At 40.8% G+C, this 22,200-nt stretch overlaps 1 protein-coding gene across 1 annotated transcript in view; it reads left to right on the top strand.

The window, feature by feature from the left end:
* Positions 1–14,020, top strand: part of DNAJC1 (DnaJ heat shock protein family (Hsp40) member C1) — a 193,245-nt gene extending 179,225 nt beyond the window's left edge. Inside the window, exons 10-12 of the mRNA XM_065399151.1 lie at positions 7,091–7,139; positions 10,882–11,369; positions 13,848–14,020. Of these exons, the coding sequence (XP_065255223.1) occupies positions 7,091–7,139; positions 10,882–11,369; positions 13,848–13,916 (606 nt within the window). The 3' untranslated portion in view covers positions 13,917–14,020. The remainder of the gene's footprint in view (positions 1–7,090; positions 7,140–10,881; positions 11,370–13,847) is intronic.
* The last annotated feature ends 8,180 nt before the right edge of the window (positions 14,021–22,200 follow it).

Below are 22,200 nucleotides of genomic sequence, written 5' to 3'. Positions count from 1 at the left end.
AAATAACAGAGGAAATAAAAACTGTCTGGCATGCAAAACACACTTTAATGTGATTATTAACTGCAGGTTTTCTAAATTAAAGGCAAAGAGATCTCAGATTTCATACTTGTGAAGTAATATCATTCTCTTGCCTGAGAGGATGTAAACTGATTCTTGCTTGACTCTGCGGTCACTAATCTCTTGCATTCAGGTTGCGATAGCAGATAGATAGGGGATTTGCTGCCAGCATGGAAAAAGGCCCTGGTAGGCAGCAAAACAACGGACAGGTGGATAGATTTAGGCAGACTTTACTAATTAGCATGTTGCCTGACAGTATGAGGTAAGAGTTCTGCAGTTCTGTAAGCTTCCCCATATGTCAAAAAAAAAAAAAATGATGAAATAATTAACGAGCTTTGAGCTATTCGGGCTGAGCTCCTGGGTGCATACTAATTTAATACTTGTATGCTTTATTGTAAAAGGAGTTGCTTATTTTTCAAAATATACAAACTAGGTTTATACTAAATTCATTAGTTTATGATTAGGAAGAACATCTAGTCATGGAATGATCCATAAATAAAAGTATATTTATTGGGTTTGTTTGTTTTTTTGCCACTAGAAAACCTATTTTTAAAAGTCCTGATTTTCTTAATGTGTTTTATATTTCACTGCATATAATATTTACATTTGAAAAGCACAAGCACTGTAATCACTGGTATTTTAATACTGTGATGCTCTAAACCATGGGTTCTGACTGCCTCACGTGTGTTAATGGATTTATCCTTGCAAAAGCCCTGCAAGTTAAAGAATTATGATTTTATTGATGGGGAATTGAAGCACAGAGAAATTAAATTACTTGCCCCAAATCACACAGGTAGTCTTTGGCATAGTCATTAATGGAACACAGTTCTCCAGAGTCCCACTCCAGTGCCTAAATCGCAAAACCACTGTTAGAAGAGTTTGTCTGGTCTGTAATGGCTAATCAAAATTAGATTTAGACAATAATTGTAATACAGTAACTCCTCGATTAACGTTGTAGTTATGTTCCTGAAAAATGCAACTTTAAGCGAATCCAATTTACCCATAAGAATTAATGTAAACGGGGGGTGAGGGGGGGGAGTTAGGTTCCATGGACATTTTTTTCACCAGACAAAAGGCATACACACACACACACACACACACACACACACACACACACAGTATAAGTTTTAAACAAACAAATTTAATACTGTACACAGCAATGATGATTGTGAAGCTTGGTTGAGGTGGTGGAGTAAGAGGGTGGGAATATTTCCCAGGGAATGCCTTACTGCTAAATGATGAACTAGAACAGCTGAGCCCGCAAGGGTTAACAATTGTTAATGTAGCCTCACACTCTACAAGGCAGCACAAATGGAGGGAGAGGAGACAGCATAGCAGACAGAGACTCTCACACACAGTGAGAGAGAGATGCGTGTTGCCCCTTTAAGTACACTGACCCCACTCTAAGTACATTGCCTTTTTAAGTAGATCAGCAAGTTGAGACAGCAGCTATTGCCAGCAAGCTCCCTCCGTCCTGAGCCCTGTCATGTCCATCCGGTTCTCCCCCCCCCCCCCCACTCTATGGAGAATGTCCATCCGGTTCTCCCTCCCCCCCCCCCTATGGAGATGGGGTAAGCAGGGGGAGGGGGACACTCTGACATTAGCCCCCCTATTCTCCCCCTCACCTCCCGCACAGCAAACAGGAGGCTCGCAGGAGCAGCACATGGCAGTGGGGGGAGGGACAGCTGAACTGCTGGCAATTGATAGCCTGCTGGGTGGCTGCCGCACAGGGAACTTAGGGGAGTGGGGAGTTGATAGGGGGGCTGCCGATCCACCCTTGTTCCAAGCTCCCACCAGCTAGCTCCAATGGGCTGCTCTTTCTGCAAACAGTGGACAAAGCAGGTGGCTGCCAAACAATGTTATATGGGAGCATTGCGCAACTTTAAACGAGCATGTTCTCTAATTGATCAGCGACGAAACAACGTTAACCGGGATGACTTTAAGTGAGGAGTTACTGTATATACTTACTGGCCCTTGCAAGACTGAGGGTATGTTGTCCTTAAAACACTAAATTGACCCAGTCTAGTACTAAATTCAGTATAGCAGCATCTGCATGAATTATATTTGAAAATGTTTTTTGTTACAGACTGTAGGGAAAAGCAAAAATCAGAAATCTATTAGATTGTCAGTTAAGAACAGTATTGTGTAACGTAAGATATAACAATCCCCCAAGACTACCATCAAACATACTTTCTCTCTTCCTTTGCCCTGTACTGAACCAGAGGTACCTACATCTGCCCTACATTCATACACGTAGCCTACTCCACAGAAGGAATACCACATACACTACATTTTACAACCCCTTCAATCCCTCTTACAAATTCCTTTACCTTTATGCTCATGATACCATTATAGACAGTCCCAACAACTTGCAATCTTGCACCAGCTGAGAACAAGACTGCACTGGTGGGATCATGCCCAACATGCAGAAGAAGCTAAACTTTTATAGAAGGTTTATAGAGCTGAGGTTGAAGGAAGCAGAGCATGAGTCTAGCCCTAATGAGGTTGGAAGATGCAATTTTGAGTGATTTTAAAAATCCTAAACCCTCCCATACTGAGTCGTAACAAAGGAAGAAAACTTGCAAGCAGAAGTGAATTGGGGGTTTGTGGGGCCCTGGGCCAGAGCAAGTGGGGGCCCCTCCCCACTACTTATGCCTGCAGTTCTCCTCGCCCTCCTGCCTCGCCCACCTTTTCATGTTAACCAGAACATTTTCCTCCGGTGTTCTGCCCAAAGCCTCACATGTCCAATGAGGAGAGGCGCTTGCACATGCTAGATGTCAGGTGGGCTCTGGCGTTCTACTTAGAGCATAACAAGCCCTTCCGTAGATTGACTCAACTCTTCGCTGTGGTGGCTCACAGGATGAAAGGTTTCCTGGTGTCTTCTCAAAGCTTTCGTATTGGATTACTACCTGCATACGTACTTGCTACAAGTTGGCGCGGGTTGTACGCCCATTCAACTAGAGCTCAGGCGTCGTCAGCAGCCTTCCTAGCACAAGTACATATCCAGGATATCTGCAGGGCCACAGCATGGTTTTCAGTGCACACCTTCACAACCTCAGCAGGCCAGAGATGACGCTGGCTTTGGCAGAACTGTGTTGCAATCAACATATCCACGAACTCCTACCTGCCTCTGGATATACTGCTTGGGAGTCATCTAACATGGAATGGACGTGAGCAAGAACTCGAAGAAGAAAAAATGGTTATTAGCCTTCCATAACTGTTGTTCTTCAAGATGTGTTGCTCATGTCCATTCCATGATCCGCCCTCCTTCCCCAGGCGTTCCGGCAAGAAGGAACTGACGGAGGGGGGGAGTTAGTGGTGCCCCTAATACCAATGTATATGCACGCCACTCCAGAGGCCACCAGAGCTAGTCCCCTATGGATACCACTGAGGGAAAAACTTTCAGCACCGGTGCATGTGGCGAGCACACACAGTTAGATAACATGGAATGGACATGAGCAACACATCTCGAAGAACAACAATTATGGAAGTTTAGTAACCATTTTTTTCTACTCCCTCTTAAAAACTCCCCTCCCCGTCCCTCTTCAGGGACCCCTCTCAAGAGGCCTCTCAAACAGGAGGTGGACTCCTTAATTCATCTAGGGACAGAGACTGTCTCTCCTCAAGACCGGGACAAAGCTTTTACTCAAGATATTTCCTCATCTCCAAAAAGAAGGTTGGGCTGGAGACCCATTCTAGATCTCAGACAGCTGAAAGTCTTCATACATCATTTAAGATTCAGGATAACCCACTCGGTCTCAGTAATCTTTTCCCTAAATGAAGGCAACTGGTTTGTGGCCCTCAATTTTGAAGGATTCTTTCTATCATATAGACATTCCTTCAGAGTACAGGTGATTACTGTGCTTTACGATGGGCCGAGGGTACTTTCAATACAGAATTCTCCCTTTGGCCTCTCGGAGGCACTGAGAGTTTTTACGAAGATGCTCTCCATGATAGCAGCATATCCGCATTGTCAAGGCAACCTGGTATCTCCTTAACTTGACAGTTGGCTGCTCACAGAATGAATTGTATCAGGAGGTACAGATAGTGGTCTTCTCAGTACTCGACTTTTTTCACTCATTGGGACTTCAGGTAAATCTAGAAAAGTCCAGTTTAACCCCCCACCCACCCGCAAGTTATAGTTTACCAGAGCAAATCGGAACTCAGTTCTGGACAAAGCATACTTACCAGAGAACAGATTCCTTGCAATGAGCGACCTCATTGTCCAACTCTGTCTCGGCCTGCAGATGCTTGTCCTGTTCTGCCTCGTCCTTCTACACCATATGACCACCTACACCTATGTGACATGTTTTGCAATGCTCCGCCTCCAGGGCCTCCAAACATGGTTGTGGATGGTCTCTGCTCAAGCAAATGCACCCTGGATAAATGAGTTTCACTTTCTCTAAGTGTCCTCAGATCCCTCATTTGGTGGGAAACAAAAGGGGTTCCCTTTGTTTCCCCACCATCCACAAAGAAACTCATTACAGATGCCTCACTACTGGGTTGGGAAGTGCACCTGAATGATCATATAGCTCATGGCTTCTGGACTCCACAAGATTAAGCCCATTGCTTCTTGTCCGACCTTCAATGGACATGGAGAACAATTGATCACCATCCTCTTTATAACAGCCTTTAATGTATTTGAAGACTGTTATCAGGTCCCCCATCAGTTGTCTTTTCTCAAGACTAAATATGCCCAGTTGTTTTAACCTTTCCTCATAGGTCTGGTTTTCTGAACCTTCCATCATTTTTGTTGCTCTCTTGTGGAATCTTAAATATTTGTCAACATCTTCCTTGAAATGGGATGCCCAAAACTAGACCTAGTACTCCAACTGAGGCATCACCTGTGCCAGCTAGAGTGAGATAGTTACCAGGAGTGTCTTTCATATGGCACTCCTGTTGATACATCCCAGAATATTAGATTTTTTTGCTGCAGCTGCATCTAATTGTTGACTCATGTTCAACTTGTGATCCAATATAGCCACCAGATCATTTTCTGCAGTTATTTCACATTTTGTAGATGTGCATTTGATTTTTTCCCTTCCTATGTGTAATACTTTGGTGCTTGCCTTTACTGAATTTCATCTTGTTGATTTTGAACCTCTCTCCAATTTATCGAGGTCCTTTTGAATTTTATCCTGTTCCCCTCCCAGCTAGTCATCTGCAGATTTTATAAGCATGCTCTCCACTCCATTATTCAAGCCTTTAATGATAATTTTGAATAATACCAGACCAAGGACAGCCCCTAGTTGACAGTGAAACATAGATAACTAGTGTGAGTACAGTTTGTCAACCAATTGTACACTCACCTGATGATAATTTCATCTAGACCATATTTTCCCTAGTTTGCTTATGAGAAAGTCATGTGGGAGCACGTCACAAGCTTTACTAAAATCAAGATAAATAATGTCTTCTGCTTCCCACATCCACTAGGCCAATAACCTATCAAAGAAGGAAACTAGGTTGGTTCAGCATGATTTGGTCTTGACAAATCCATATTGGCTATTATTAATCACCCTATTTTTCTCTGTCCACAAATTGAGTGGTTAATAATTTGTTCCAGTATCTTTCCAGCTATCAAAGTTAGGCTGACTGGTCTGTATTTACCTGGGTCCAATTTGCCCAATTAAAGCAGGGTACTAAGTTTGCTCTTCTCGAGTTCTCTAGAACCTCACCCATCCTCCATGAGTTCTTGAAGATAATTGCTAATGGTTCTGAGATTGCTTCATCTAATTCCTTAAGAGCTCCAAGATGAACTTTGTCAGGCCCTGCTGATTTGAATACATCTAATTTATCTTAATATTCTTTAATCTGTTTGTTCCCTATTCTGTCTTGAGTTCCTTTCCCCTTTTTGTTACTGTTAATTGTGTTAAATCATCTGGTCACAATTAACCATTTTAGTGAAGACTGAAGCAAAATAGGCATTAAACATCTCAGCCTTCTTGATGTCCTCTGTTGTTAGGACTCCTTCCTTACGAAGTAGTGGACATGCACTTTCCTTCAGCATTTTCTTGCTCCTAATGTATTTATAGAGCCTTCTTACTGCTTTTTCTGTTCCTTGCTAGATGTAACTAATTTTGTGCTTTAGCCTTTCTGATTTTGTCCCTACATGCTTGTACTATTTTTTGTACTCCTCCGTTGCAGTTTGTCCATGTTTTCAGTTTTTGTAGGATTCTTTTTTGATTTTCAGGTCATTAAAGAGCTTAAGTAGAAGCCATATTGTCCTCTTACTATTTTTTCCTATATTTCCTTCCATCCGGATAATTTGCTCTCTTGCCTTGAATATTGTCTCTTTGAGAAACATCCAGTTCTCCTGAACTCCTGTATCCCATAGATTTTCTTCCCATGGGGCCTTACCAGCAGTTCTCTGAGTTCATTAAAGTCTGTGTTTTTGAAGTCCATGGTCCTTATTCTGTTGCTCTCATTCCTTCCTTTCTGTGGAATTATGAAGCCTATCATATCATGATCACTTTCACCCTACTTGCCTTCCACTTTCAGATTTCCAACCAATTTCTTCATTAGTCAGAATCAAGTCTAAAATGGCTGCTCCCTAGGTACTTCCTCCACCTTTTGGAACAAAAAGGTATCCCCTGTACATTCCAAGAACTTACTGGACATTTTGTGTTTTGCCATATTACTTTTCCAACAGATGTCTGGGTAGTTAAAGTCCCCCGTTACTGCCAGTTCTTGTGTTTTGGATATTTTTGTTGTTTGTTCTAGAAAAGTCTCACCTACCTCCTCTTCCTGAGTTGGCAGTCTATAATAGGCCCCTGCCATGACGTTACCCCTGTTTTTTTCCCTGCCTTTCCCCTTCAGACTAAGCCTGAAAAATCAGCTATTAGCAATTTAAAACTGGCATGGCCTGCTGAATAAGACCTCGCAGAAGAGCATTAGTATGATACCATGGTAGTATTTTGTACATGTTAAAATGTTAGTATTTGGGGGTAAGCTGTTCATGACATCTTTAAAAGCCTGAATGAATAATCTAGTGTTAACAGTGCAGTTTTTAATTTGGACTTTTTTTAAAAAACAGGTTACCATGAAGACCAAGCAACTGAAGGAATCTGTTACACATACTCCAGGTGTGTGACCCTAAGTCCTAATCAATGCGGTTAATAACAAATTATTTATATGGTGGGTTTCCAATGTATAGGCCATTTTGCAGCTTTCAAGGTGATGTTTATGGTCTTGGCTGTAGAAGCTCCATGCTCCTACTCTCAGCAGACACCAAGGTTGATGGGCATTCTGAGGAAGTCCTCCCCTTTAGTGGTGGCTGTGTAAAGGCTCTCTCTAGGGTATTATTATTCTATTTATTTATTATAATGGTGTCCTCAGTGTGCTAGTCAATTCAGATATGCAAAAAAAACAGATAAATCCCTGCCCTAAAGAGTTTGCAGTTAGGATGACTGACAGACAAAGGCATATAGGCTTGGGGAATACAGTACAGGACTTTTAACAATGTATTTAACCCCATGTCAAGTTGCTCCTATTTTATTTATTGTAAAGCTTTTTATTTCTTTTTCTGGGGCTGGGAAGCTATTTCAACCCTTGCCAAATTCCAATTTATTTTATTTTAACCCTTGCTTATTTCTGTGGGTTATTGTTTAATAGTTTGAGTGAGTAATCAATTTTTAAATGTTCTGGATTTGCAGTTCTTGCCATAATTAAATAATATCGATCCACTCGAGCTCAGCGAATACCAGAAAAACTTTTCATTATTTGCTCAAATTTAAAATGAACTCTGTCTATTTTGTCACCTTTTCTCTGTGTGTGCTTGAATGTTTGGGGAAGGCAGTCAAGTTTTAATCCCATACATGCTCTCAGAAAGCATATTTTAATCCACACTCACATGCCAATACTACCAAAACCTCCATATTTAAATAGGATGGGTGAGGGACAGGGTTTCCTAAACCCCTCACAAGAGCCATGAGAGGGCCACTAAATTTGTCACACAAGGATCTGACGGCACCCTTTGCAGCTAGGATGGAACATACATGCTCAGTTTCTTATGTGACTGCGATGAGACAACTAGTTCCAAACCGCAATCAGCCAATCAGGGCCGACTCCAGGGTTTTTGCCACCCCAAGCGGTGGGGGGGGGAAGCTGCGATCGTGATCGGTGGCAGCTCCACCGCGCCGCTTTCTTCTTCGGTTGCAATTCGGCGGCAGGTCCTTCCCTCCGAGAGGGACCGAGGGACCCGCCGCCGAAGAGCCCAACGTGCTGCCTTGGCCGCCCCAAGCACCTGCTTGCTGGGCTGGTGCCTGGAGCCGGCCCTGCAGCCAATAAATGTTACAGTAGATTAATCTTTCCAGGAATGATGAAAGTTTACAATTTTCTAAAATTCTCCAATCCTGCTTATTTCTTACCTCTCCCAAAGAAGATTTGAGGAGGAAGGGGGTAGAATGAGATTGAAAGATGTGGGAAGGCATCCAGTGGATACAGGATGAACAAAGAATAGAAATGAACCAAGGGAAACAAGACCATTTACACTAGGAGAAAATGAGGTGGGAGTGTTGGACAATAGAGAATGGGGTAAATATGAAAGACAAGGAATGAGAGGAGAGAGGATTATGAACTATAAAGGAAAGAATAATAGAAAAAAACAGAAAAATGAAAAGAAGAGATGGCTATTATGGACTGATTTGGATATGGAAGGAGAGAAAAGGGGGATAAGCAAATCGAAGGGGGGGAGAGGAAAGACCCATGCAAAGTTTAGTGATTTTTTTATTTCAGGTGTTTGTGCTCTTTGATTATATTTCCCTTGCATTTATTCCTTAGCTCTAAATTTGCTCAAAATAGTCACCCAGTCCCTTCTTCTCAATCTAGTACATTAGTATAACTGGCCATTCTGAATTATATAATTCATAGCTGGAGAAAGCAGACAAAATGTATCAGAATTCACAAAAATATTCCATTGAAAGGGATCCTCAAAACCCCTTTTCAGCTGTCACCTAACCTTGTACACTCCTACATTCCCTGAGCGCCTAATTTCCCCCCAGTAAACTCCCCAAGGTGCCTACATTTCTTCCAGTGGCATGCACAAAGCCATCTAAGTCCTGCTGCCACTGAGCTACTCAGTGCCTAAACTCTAGGCCAGGGAGAGAGTGAGAAGCCTAGTGGTTAGCACATACTTCCTGGAGACAAAGGTTCCAGTCCCTGCTCCAATGGCTATTTGAGTATTTTATAAAAAGTGTGTAAGAGTTTTAACAGGAGAGATTGAGAGAGACCCACTGTAGAATACCTATAGCCCAGTGATTAGAGCATTCATCAGGGGGCGGCGGGGGGGGAAGACCTGGGTTCAAGTCACTGCTCCAAATCAGGCAGGGGATATTTAAACGTGGGACTTCCACATCCTGGGTGAGTGCTCTGAGTGCTAAGGGTGGAGTGTGGCAACACCACCATTTTTTGTGGGAAAGGGCTTACCTAACTCTAGGAGAGGGTTCACAGCCATGAACCCCAAGTGGAGATAGGCACCTCCCACTGGCCTGGAATTAGGCGCCTGACTCCCTTTGAGGGATGGGGCTTTGGCCCTACCCCTCTGCTCAGCATTTCCTGCTGGCTAACTTAGGTGGCTCCTGTAGCGCTCCAGCCCTGAAGGGGTTGGAAAAGCCCTGCAGAGGGCTGGGGCTGGGGAAAGGAGCAAACCCCCGGCTGATTGGCGAAGTGGCTGCAGCTGCGCCCACGCCCCAAACAGAGCAACTTGGCCTTGTAAGAAGGCCAGGGCAGCCAGAAGCTCAGCAGTCTCTCCTCTAGCTGTGGAGGGAGACAGGCCTGGCTGCTGGGGAAGGTTGAGAGGTACCTGGGAGTGAGGCAGGGCAGGGGAAAAGCCAGAGGAGCAGGGGAGCTCCAAGCTGGTGACTCCCCAGGCTGTAGGGTCTGGTTCTAGGCCCATAGAGGTACTGAGGGTGGAAGAAGGCAGCAGACCAAATCCTCCTTGCCAGTGATGAGTGGCATACACTGCAGTCTGCCCCAGGGAACGGGGACTAGTTGGTGACTGGCAGTAGCCTTACACTGAGGCAAGGTGGGGATAGGGGGTCGAGGTTCCCCTGGGTGGGGAGACCCAGAGAGAGAGTGGGGTACTGCCGGGGGGGCAGCACCCAAGCCAAGGACACCGGGGTCCGCGAGGGACACGGGGGCCAACGACAGGCGGGACATCTGGCCTGCAGAGGGCGCTCCGGTGACTGGTGAGCTAATTCCCAAGACGACCAGTAGGAGGCGCCGCAGGGGTGAGTCCGCTCCTGATTACACTCCCTACTCAGCTTTTTGGCTGTTATGAATCCTATAGTCAGGCACCTAACTTTCCCCATGCATTGTATAGTAAGCCTGGGCACCTAATTTGGGGCTGAGGCTTCTACTGGGTGGCAGGACACCTAATGTTAGGCATTGTAACACCGAGTCTAAGTCCTCTTTGTGAATCTAGCCCAAAATATATTTTGGCCTGTGGTTTGAAGGTGATGAATTTGTCATTGGCAGATTACTCCAGGTAGAATGATCTTTTTTTTAAAAAAAAGTTTTAAAATCTTCTGAAATCCGGAAATTTGCTCTTCGCATTTTGAAATGCTCGAGCAGAGGAGAGCCTCAGAACTCCTGTAATATTTTGTTTGTTCCTACACTCATTTTGACTGGCTACCAGCCCACTGAGAGGGGGTTATGCCACAACCCCTGCCTCTGCAGTTCTTCTAGTTTCTGGGGGACTCTGTAACCCTGTTTCTCAACCACAAGGGCTCTCCCTGCTCTGTCTCTCAGCTATAGATTACTTGTCACCACCCAGTTCCCTTTTCATTTGACTTCAGTGGTTTTTACATATAATGTTATTTCCAACAGGAATTGTTAGACTCTCTGAGCTTAGAAACTTGGCCCAGAATTCCAGAAATGCCAAAACCAACATGGATTTGCCAGACCATATAATTACGCAGCGAGAAATAGATGAGGAGGAGAAAGAGGAGGAGGAGGAGGAGAACTATAATCGTGACCCAGAACAGATGGTTATTCCAGCAGATCAGAGAGAGACCATGACAAGCGAAACCAGACACCGCAAGCGAAAAACAACCAAAGCATCTGAAATAACTCTAGCAACGATGAAAGAGGTGGCAGAAGATAAATGCAGGGGAAAGCGTCAGAAAGACTTTAACAACACAGAACAGGATGAATATAGCGATGATGAGAACAGAAAAAAAGAGAAAAGCCACAATTCCGAAGAATTGTGGACTCAAAATCAACAGAAACTTCTTGAACTAGCCTTACAGCAGTATCCAAAGGGAACATCAGACCGCTGGGATAAGATAGCAAAATGCGTCCCAGGAAAAAGTAAGGTAGGGTCATTGTTTTGTATGGGATTAGACTAATAATAAACCAATATGACATCTGGGCAGGGCTTTTCCTACCAATTAGCTACCAGCCTGAGGTCTTTAATCCAGCCTGTCACTATCAGATAACTCAAAGGGCCCAACTCAAAGGGTATTGTCACCATATATATTGATATTTTATTTTTGTTTAATTTAATTTTTTGCTTTGTGTTGGAAAAATTAAGTTGAACTGCCTGCCATTTCTTCTAAAGTACCTGTCTTTACCCACAATTAAAACGTGAAAGGCTGGAGGAATGTAGATTGTAGTTTTCAACAATTCTGATGGTCGCATTTGGTGACTGAATGTTTGAAAATGTGAGCAGGGCAGGTTATCAGTAGCACCTTCTGCAGTTCAGATTTGCTGAATGAACCATTAAAAGAAGTAATTCTAACGCATGTGTCATAATGCTCAATAACCTATTTAATATTCCAGTATACTAGAATATTTTAGATGTCATAATTTTTCTTTATATAAGTGATGGAGAGAGGTAAATCGTGTCCCCAGGGGTCTGTACTGGGCCCAGTCCTATTCAACATATTCATAAATGATCTGAAAAAAGGGGTAAACAGTGAGGTGGTAAAATTTGCAGAAGATACAAAACTACTCAAGATAGTTAAGTCCCAGGCAGACTGCGAAGAGCTACAAAAGGATCTCTCAAAACTAGGTGCCTGGGCAACAAAATGGCAGATGAAATTCAGTGTCGATAAACGCAAAGTAATGCACATTGGAAAACATAATCCCAACTATATATATAAAATGATGGGGTCTAAATTAGCTGTTACCACTCAAGAAAAAGATCTTGGAGTCATTGTGGATAGTTCTCTGAAAACATCCACTCAATGTGCAGCGGCACTCAAAAAAGCAAACAGAATGTTGGGAATCATTAAGAAAGGGATAGATAATAAGACAGAAAAATATCTTATTGCCTCTATATAAATCCATGGTATGCCCACATCTTGAATACTGCGTGCAGATGTGGTCACCCCATCTCAAAAAAAGATATATTGGAACTGGAAAAGGTTCAGAAAAGAGCAACAAAAATGATTAGGGGTATGGAACAGCTGCCGTATGAGGAGAGATTAATAAGACTGGGACTTTTTAGTTTGAAAAAGAGACAACTAAGGGGGATATGATAGAGGTCTATAAAATCATGACTGGTGTGGAGAAAGTAAATAAGGAAGTGTCATTTACATAACACAACAACTAGGGGGTCACCAAATGAAATTAATAGGCAACAGGTTTAAAACAAACAAAAGGAAGTTTTTCTTCACACAATGCACAGTCACCCTGTGGAACTCTTTACCAGAGGATGTTGTGAAGTTCAAGGCTATAACAGGGTTCAAAAAAAAAGAACTAGATAAGTTCATGGAGGATAGGTTCATCAATGGCTATTAGCCAGGATGGGCCGGGATGGTGTCCCTAGCCTCTGTTTGCCAGAAGCTGGGAATGGGTGATGGGGTGGATCACTTGATGATTACCTGTTGTTCTGTTCATTCCCCCTGGGGCACCTGGCATTGGCCACTGTTGGAAGACAGGATACTGGGCTAGATGGACCTTTGATCTGACCCAGTATGCCTGTTCTTAAATTTCCAGACAGTGAAGCAAAAGCATATGGAGATGCTGAAATTATAAACCTACTAGATTATATGGAAGAAAAGCCCTGGGCAGAGCTAACAGAGGCAATGTGTCCAAGATCAGTGACCTCTACTTTGTCACTGGTTAGGTTCTGTAAGAACCCAGTATTCGTGACAGTTCAGTTTGCAGTGCAATCCAGTGTTGATGCCTGAAACAGCAGGATATCATCATCTTACTTGCACCAAAAGTTCAATGTTAGGGAGGAGGAAATGTGGGTGGGGTTCCAGAAACAGTCTTTTTAGATCTCAAAATTGTCTGGCAGTTCACATTCTAGGATGGGTTTGCTACATTAGAGTGATGGTAAGGACTTGTCTATGCTTGGAAATTTATGAAATAGCTGTCCCAGAGTCTACACTTGGATAGCTATTTTGGTAAATTTCCAAGGTAGACAAACCCCAAGAGAGAGAAAATCATTTTTCAGACACACTGTTGACAATATTACAAAACTGTGCTACTTCCCTATTTTAATAATTATTCTGCTAAACACTGTCAAGAAAGAGACTATCAATATAAGGCAAATTTTCTCCTATTTTTCTCTGGTCTCTAACAACATCAGTTATCTGTAATGAACCCCAAACTGAAAATTCTTTTTGTAATCCACTTTTCATTATGTGTAGATTGCCCTTGCCTTCAGAAAGCTCAATACATGGGTGAATATTCTTCTACGTTTTTTAAAATAGTAAAACTACTTTTAAAACAACTTAACTGATTTTACAAGAGAGAATGTGTACAGTAGAAGTAATATGAAGATATTAAATCATAGTTCATGCTTTTAAAAGATAAAAACGGTCTTTTTTTGTTTTTTGCAGGATGAGTGTGTGGCAAGATACAAGTTGCTTGTTGAACTGGTACAAAAGAAGAAAATGGCTAAAAGCTGAATCTTCTGAGCAAAAGAGTTTTATTTCTATTTTTCAGAATGAGATTATATTTTAAATCTCATATGCAGAAGTTTGCATTTTTGTACCGCAGTATTTCTATGTCATGTGCCTTAGTAAAAGAAAATATCAATAAATTTTATGCCATCTTGCTTAACCATTTTCTGTGTTAAAGAATTTAAATGTATTTTTGTTTTGGAGAGATATTTATAAAGACATCTTATTGCATATGTCTTGGTAATTGAGGATCTTCTTAAAGTTCTACCATAGTTTATTGCATGATGACTTCAGTATGAATGAATGTGCAGTATATAAAGGGTAAAAGGTCTAACCTTTAAGGAGGCAAAAGAAATCTCTGTTAGCTGCTCTGAAAATTTAAACATGAGATTGTTGAAAAAATCTTTAAGATTTTTCTTTATAGACACACTACACATATGCATGTATATCTGCATATATACATACAATTTATATGAATGTACACATACTATTTAAAAATGTGTACGTTTGTTATATATTTGAGAGCTAGGAACTTCACACGTATTCATGTCTATTATGTCTGCTATATAATTGCTCTTTCAAATATCTTACATGATATTATACAGTAATATTAAGTAGTGCTATTATTTAGCTATATTTTAATTAAGGTTTTTAAGAGGATTTTTTTAATTGAGAGACTGCTAACATAAACAGATGTTTCATATCAATCAGATTTTCAATTACAGAATTTGATTTAAATATAACACGCATATCCTCACCATTATTTTAATAATTCATAGTTGTACTCCTACATTTTTTTTATTTTTGCTGCTTTGTTTTTACAGCCGAACAACTGTATTTAGTTACCGTTCATCACTTGCTGCTCCAGTGTTTTTCAGAACTTTGGAAAAGCTACAAGAAGATTTAAACAACAGAGCGATAAGTGTCTGAAGGTCATTAAAAATGACACCAATAAATTGGAGGTGAAATATACTGTACTCTTTTGCAAGAACACAGAGGACTACAGCATCTTTCAGAATTACTCACACTCAAATTTAATATAAATAATAAACTCTGATATGGTTTACAGGCCTTTTTTTTTTTTTTTCCTACGGGGATGCTAGGCACCTACAATTCAAAGCTGAAATCAATGGAAGTTGGTGCTCAGGACTAGAGCTGATCAGGAATTTTCCAGTGGAACACTTTTTCATCAGAAAGTGCTGATTCACTGAAAGAGAAACATATTGCAGAAATGTGTCAATATTGACAAAATTTCATTTGGGGGAAGACTAAAGGGGAAAAAAGCATTTCAGTAGGGTCAACGTGTTCTGTTTTGACATTTTCGGAACAAAATATTTCAGTTTTTTGTTTCAAAATTTCTTTCTTTATATATTCTATATTTTTTTAATAAAAATGTCAAAATTGAAACAAAATGTTTCAGTTGATCCACAACACGGTTGTAGCATGGGAAATTTTGAAATTTTTTTTGTCCGATTTCAGAAAAAGTTTTGAAATTGTGGAAACTTCCATGAAATGGAAAATCTGGTTCCTGCCCAACTCTGAAAATTGTATCGTCTATATTTATATGATAAAATTGAGTTACTTTTTACGCAGTTATTTTCCAAATAAAAATTCTAAGCTGCAAATCTTACCTTCATAACCCCAAAAGTTAACTTAGCAATTGGCATGCATCATATCAACTGTTCAATTATTCTGGACACTTTCAGAGCCAGAATAGTACTACCTATCCAGTATGTCCTTTTCAGTCACTTAGAACTTCATTTGTGGGCCAACTTTCTTCATTTCAGTAAGGACTAAGGCCCAGATTCTTAGAGGTGCTTATCTCATGATTTCAATAGAAATTAGGCACCTAAATACCTTTGAGAATCTGAATTTAAGTTCCAGCAAATGTAAAGTTTAAGCATGAACCATTTTTTTTAGTTACTTGACCACAGTATTTAATATTAATATATTTAAAGGGCATGGGGGGCAGTTTATCATACCCCTGTGTCTGAAAAACTTCACTGATTTCCCTGATGCTTTCCATACACAAAAGCCACCTTGCTGAATCTAACTATTGTATTTACAGACCAAGGGGGAAGGGTCGGAATTTGCAGCAATTGAGTAAAAATAGGGATTTAAAACAATGGACTGTCTTTCAACTTTGTTTTATCATCTGTCAGTCTAGCAGGGAAAACAGGAAGTCTACAGCTCTGGTTCGTCAGGAGTGTCTCAAATTTTGTTTAAATACAATTTTAACTGCCACATCCTGTTAGCGCTCGCACGCTCTCCCTCTCTCTTTTTTATTTATTTATTTATTTATTTATATATATATATATATATATATATATATATATATATATATATATATACACATACACACACACACGGGCTGTCAATTAATTGCAGTTTACTCATGCAATTAACTCAAAAAATTAATCGCAGTTTTAATCGCACTGCTAAACAATAGAATATCAATTGAAATTTTAAAAATATTTTTGGATGTTTTTCTACATTTTCAAATATTGATTTCAATTAGAACACAGTATACAAAGTAGACAGTGCACACTTTATATTTTATTACAAATATTTGCACTGTAAAAATGGCAAACAAAAGAAATGGTATTTTTCAATTCATCTCATACAAGTACTGTAGTGCAATCTCTTTATGGTAAAAGTGCAACTTACAAATGTAGATTTTTTTGTTGTTGTTGTTACATAACTGCACTCAAAAACAAAACAATGTAAAACTTCAGAGCCTACAAGTCCACCCAGTCCTACCTCTTGTTCAGCTAATCGCTAAGACAAACAAGTTTGTTTACATTTATGGGAGATAATGCTGCCTGCTTCTTATTTACAATGTCACCTGAAAGTGAGAACAGGCATTCGCATGGCACTTTTTAAACTGGCATTGCAAGGTATTTACATGCCAGATATGCTAAACATTTGTATGCCCCTTCATGCTTCGGCCACCATTCCAGAGGATATGCTTCCATGCTGATGATACTTGTTAAAAAAAAAATGCATTAATTAAATTTGTGGCTGAACTTCTTGGGGGAGAATTGTATGTTTTACCAGCATTCTGCCATATATTTCATGTTATAGCTGCCTTGGATGGTGACCCAGCACATGTTGTTCCTTTTAAGAATACTTTCACTGCAGATTTGACAAAATGCAAAGAAGGTACCAATGTGAGATTTCTAAAGATTGCTACATCACTCAACCCAAGGTTTAAGAATCTGAAGTGCCTTCCAAAATCTGAGAGGAACGGGGTGTGGAGCATGCTTTCAGAAGTCTTAAAAGAGCAACACGCAGATGCAGAAACTACAGAACCCGAACCACCAAAAAAAAAAATCAATCTTCTGCTGATGGCATCTGACTCAGAGGACGAAAATGAACATGCGTTGGTCCGCACTGTTTTGGATGTATATCAAATAGAACCCGTTATCAGCATGGACATACATCCTCTGGAATGGTTGATGAAGCAGGAAGGGACATATGAAACTTTAATGCATCTGGCACATAAATATCTTGCGATGCCATCTACAACAGTGCCATGTGAACACCTGTTCTCTCTTTCAGGTGACACTGTAAACAAGAACCCTGCATCCTTATCTCCTGCAAATGTAAACAAACTTGTTTGGGTGATTGGCTGAACAAAAAGTAGGACTGAGTGGACTTGTAGACTCTAAAGTTTTATATTGTTTAATTTTTGAATGCAGTTTTTTTGTACATAATTCTACATTTGTAAGTTCAACTTTCATGATAGAGATTGCACTACAGTACTTGTATGAGGTGAAAAATACTATTACTTTTGTTTTTTACAGTGCAAACACTTATCATACAAAATAAAAAGTGAGCACTGTACATCTTGTATTCTGTGTTGTAATTGAAATCAATATATTTGAAAATTTAGAAAAACATCCCAAACTGTTTAAATAAATGGTATTCTATTGTTTAACAGTGCAATTAATCTTTTTAATAGTTTGACAGCCCTAATACATATTCTCTCTTTCTCTTTCTCTCTCTCTCTCTCTCTCTCTCTGTTTTGGGATCTTGTGAGCATGTTTTCTCACACACAGAAATACTCTGGCCTGGGAACTAATGAATGGGTTAACAATGCCCTCAAAGGTAAGAAACTCTTGCTATTTTGGCATCCAAACTACTCCTGCTGTATAAACTCTGGAACTGCTGCACAACCACAGACATTGCTCACCAAATCATGAGTAGGTAGTCACGGGCCATTATCTCAACGAGAAGGTTAGAAGAGATCAAAGTCCTGATAGCTGACCCTTCTTATGCAGCCTTCCATCCTGATAGTGTATCCTTGAAGAACACCCCTGAAGTATTTATCAAAGAACAGCATTATGGAGTTCTATCTAACCCAGAAAATTCACTTACCTGTATTTTTCCTAATCCTCATGCTTGCAAGGTGGAGGCTGCTCTCCACACATTGGATGTTAGAATGCCAGGGCTGGTCTATCCACAAAGGATGAAGCAATTCAGATCTTCACCAAGACACTTTGTAGCAATTGTGGAAAGGACGACAGGCAAAGTTATATCTCCCCAACATTTCCTAAATGGAGATCTGGCTGTGTGAAAGTTTGTTCTGGCATAGTGAAGTAGGGCCTGCCTATTGCCTCTTAAAGCTTCCTCTACAAGAGCACAAGCAGAATCAGCAAGGCAGCTACCTGGAGCTGTGTTCACATATTCACTCAGCTCTATAGATTTACAAAAGCCTCCAGGTCAGACTCTACATTTGGCAGGGCAGTATTCCAATCTTCATTCTTCTAGACTCTGACCTATCACCTCCAATGCAGTGGTCCACTGTTTGGGAGTCACCAATAATGAAATATCCATATGGACAGTCACTCAGAGAAGACTGAGAAGTTACTCACCTGTACTGTAATTGGAGTTCTTTGAGATGTGGTGTGTGTGTGTGTATGTGTGTGTATATATATATATATATATATATATATATATATATATATATATATATATATATATATATATATATATATATATATATTCCATGACCTGCCTACCATCCCCTCTACGTTGGAGTCCTTCATCTGGGTTGAGGGGACTCTAATGCCGGTTAGTATCAACCCTTTTATGCCCTTGCTGAGGAGCATGAGGATCTTATTTTGCTTCAGTCCTCACTAAAAAGGTTAGTTGTGACACAATTAATATTAACAACAAGGGAGAAGGAGTGGAAGCCAAAATAGGGAAAGAACAGATTAAAGAATATTTAGGTAACTTAGATGCGTTCAAGTCAGTAGGGCCTGATGAAATTTATTCTAGGGCACTAAAGGAACTAGCTGAAGCAATCTGAGAACTGTTAGCAATTATCTTTGAGAACTCAGGAAAGATGGATAATGTCCCAGAGGAGTGGAGAAAGTCAAACATAATACCTATATTTAAAAAGGGAACAAACAGGATCTGGGGAATTATAGACCAGTTAGCCTAACTTTGATACCTTGAAAGATACTTGAACGAATTAATGAACAATCAGTTTGTAAGTACCTAGAGAATAATAAAGGAATAGCCACCGTGGATTTGCGAGGAATAAATCATGACACAGTAACCTAATTTCCTTCTTTGACTGAGTGACTGGCGTAGTGGATGGGGGAAGCAGAAGATACAATTTATCTTGGTTTAGTTTTTGACATGGTCCCACATGACATTTTTATAAACTAAGGAATGGGTTCTAGATGAAATTACTATAAAGCGGGTGTACAACAGGTTGAAAATCTACTCAAACAGTAGTTATCAATGGTTTGCTGTCAAGCTGGGAGGCTGTATCTAATGATATTGCACAGGAGTATGTCCTGGGTCTGATTTTATTCAGTGTTTTCATTAATGGCTTGAAGAGTATGCTTATAAAATTTGCAGCTGACACCATGCTGGGTGGGGTGGCAAGCACTTTAGAGGACAGGATTCAAATTCAAAATGAACCTTGGAGAATTGGTCAGAAATCAACAAGATGAAATTCAATAAAGACAAGTGCAAAGTACTTCACTTAAGAAGGAAAAATCAATTACACAATGGGGAATAACATGCGAGGTGGTAGCATGCTGAAAAAGAGTTAAGAGTTTTAGTGGATCACAAATTGAATACAAGTCAATAATGTAGTGCAATTGAGAAAAAAGCTAACATCATTCTGCTATACATTACCAGGAATGTCATATGTCAGACATGGGAGGTAATTGTCCCACTAGATTCAGCACTGATGGAGCCTCAGCTGGAGTAGTGGAAAGTTTAGAGAGTCCAGACTAGAGCAACAAAAAGAAGCATAGAAAACCTGACCTATAAGGAAAGGTTAAAACAACTGGGTATATTTAGTCTTAAGAAAAGAAGACTGAACAGGGGGACCTGATAACAGTCTTTAAATATGTTAAGAGCTGTTATAAAGAGGATGGTGATCAATGTTCTCCTTGTCCAGATAGGATGAGAAGTAATGGTATTAATCTGCAGCAAAGATGATTTAGGTTAGATGCAAGGAAAACTTTCTAACAATAATGGTAGTTAAATTCTGGAATAGGCTTCCAAGGGAGGTTGTTGAATCCTCATCATTGGAGGTTTTTAAACACCTGTTGGGGATGGTCTAGGTTTATTTGGTACTCCCTCACTGCAGGAGGCTGGCAAGGTCCCTTTCAACATTAAATTTCTGTGATTCTCTGATCTTCAGGACATGTGCTATCTGGATACTGCTGGCTAAAAGACTCCAAACTTGAACATGTGGTGTGTGTGCACCAGTCATAAAATGTGCATACGGACAACACCCCTAGAAGACCTCCAGTGACTGTCCTCTATAAGTTGCATTTCATTTTAAAAAATTTCTATTCCAAATCAGGACAAAAAGTCAAAAATGTGAAATTTTTCATGGGAAGGAATTTTCAGCAAAAAATCATTTTGGAAGAACTGAAACAGAATATTTTTGGTTTGCTGGCTGACCACTTGGAAGTTTCTGGTCAATTTCACATTAACCCTGCAGGCAAAAAGTGAGATTGACAAGAAGCTTCCAGGCAGAGAGCCATCATTTTGATTTTCCTAACAGAAAAATTTGATTTTGGAAAAAGGGCATTTTCCATCCGAATTTTTTTTTTGCTAGAAAATTCCCAACACTAATCCAAACACCTTGGATCCACAAGCTATAAAATGGTCATTTACCTTTAAGAAATTGTTAAAACCAGCTTATGGGTCCTTACTTAATCAAGAAGACTGGTGCATGGTTTTGGATGTCTTTTTGTGTCCCTATTCTTCCTTCTCTTCTTGGAGCACCCAAAACACTGGTGGAATTGTCTGCTTTTCTTACTGGTGAATGTCTCAAAGATTTCCTGTCCTGATTGGTCCAAGAACTTCTGCAGGTAAGCTCAGATGCAGAAGAGCCTCCCAGTGTTACATGACTGGCTAATTCTCTGATGAATTCAAGGATAACTTTGGCATAGACCCAGAATCACTACTTGGGCACAATATAAACAGGATCCTGCACTCCTTGATTAAAAATCTCTATCTTAGGCAAAGATCCAAAACAGACTTCTGGAACCATGTGACTGAGATCTTTTCTTCCATGAGGACTGTTCTGTAAGAACATAAGAATGGCCACACTGGGTCAGAACTTATGAGGAGAGGCTGAGGGAACTGGGATTGTTTAGTCTGCAGAAGAGAAGAATGAGGGGGGATTTGATAGCTGCTTTCAACTACCTGAAAGGGGGTTCCAAAGAGGATGGATCTAGACTGTTCTCAGTGGTACCAGATGACAGAACAAGGAGTAATGGTCTCAGGGCTTGTCTACACTACAAAATTAGGTCGGATTTATAGAAGCCGGTTTTATAGAAACCGGTTTTATGCAGCCGACTGTGTGTGTCCCCACATAAAATGCTCTAAGTGCATGAAGTCGGCGGACCGCGTCCACAGTACCGAGGCTAGCGTCGACTTCCGGCGCATTGCACTATGGGTGCCTATGGGTACCTATCCCACAGTTCCCGGAGTCTCCGGCGCCCATTGGAATTATGGGTTGAGATCGCAATGCCCGAATGATGCAAAGCAGTGCCGCGGGGGGTTCTGGGTACATTGCGTCACGCCCCTCCCCCGCCGTCACAGCAACGGCAGACAATAGATTCGCGCCTTTTTACCTGGGTTACCTGTGCAGACAACATACCACGCCAAGCATGGAGCCCGCTCAGCTCAGCTCACCGTCACCATATGTCTTCCGGGTGCCGGCAAACGTGGGACTGCATTGCTAAACAGCAGCAGCAGCTTACTGCCTTTTGGCGGTAGACGGTGCAGCATGAGTAGTAGCCTTCAT

Source organism: Emys orbicularis, chromosome 2, assembly GCF_028017835.1.
Source record: "Emys orbicularis isolate rEmyOrb1 chromosome 2, rEmyOrb1.hap1, whole genome shotgun sequence".
Lineage (NCBI taxonomy): Eukaryota > Metazoa > Chordata > Testudines > Emydidae > Emys > Emys orbicularis.
Note: the sequence above shows the minus strand (reverse complement) of the source record. Positions and strands in the feature narration are given on the sequence as shown.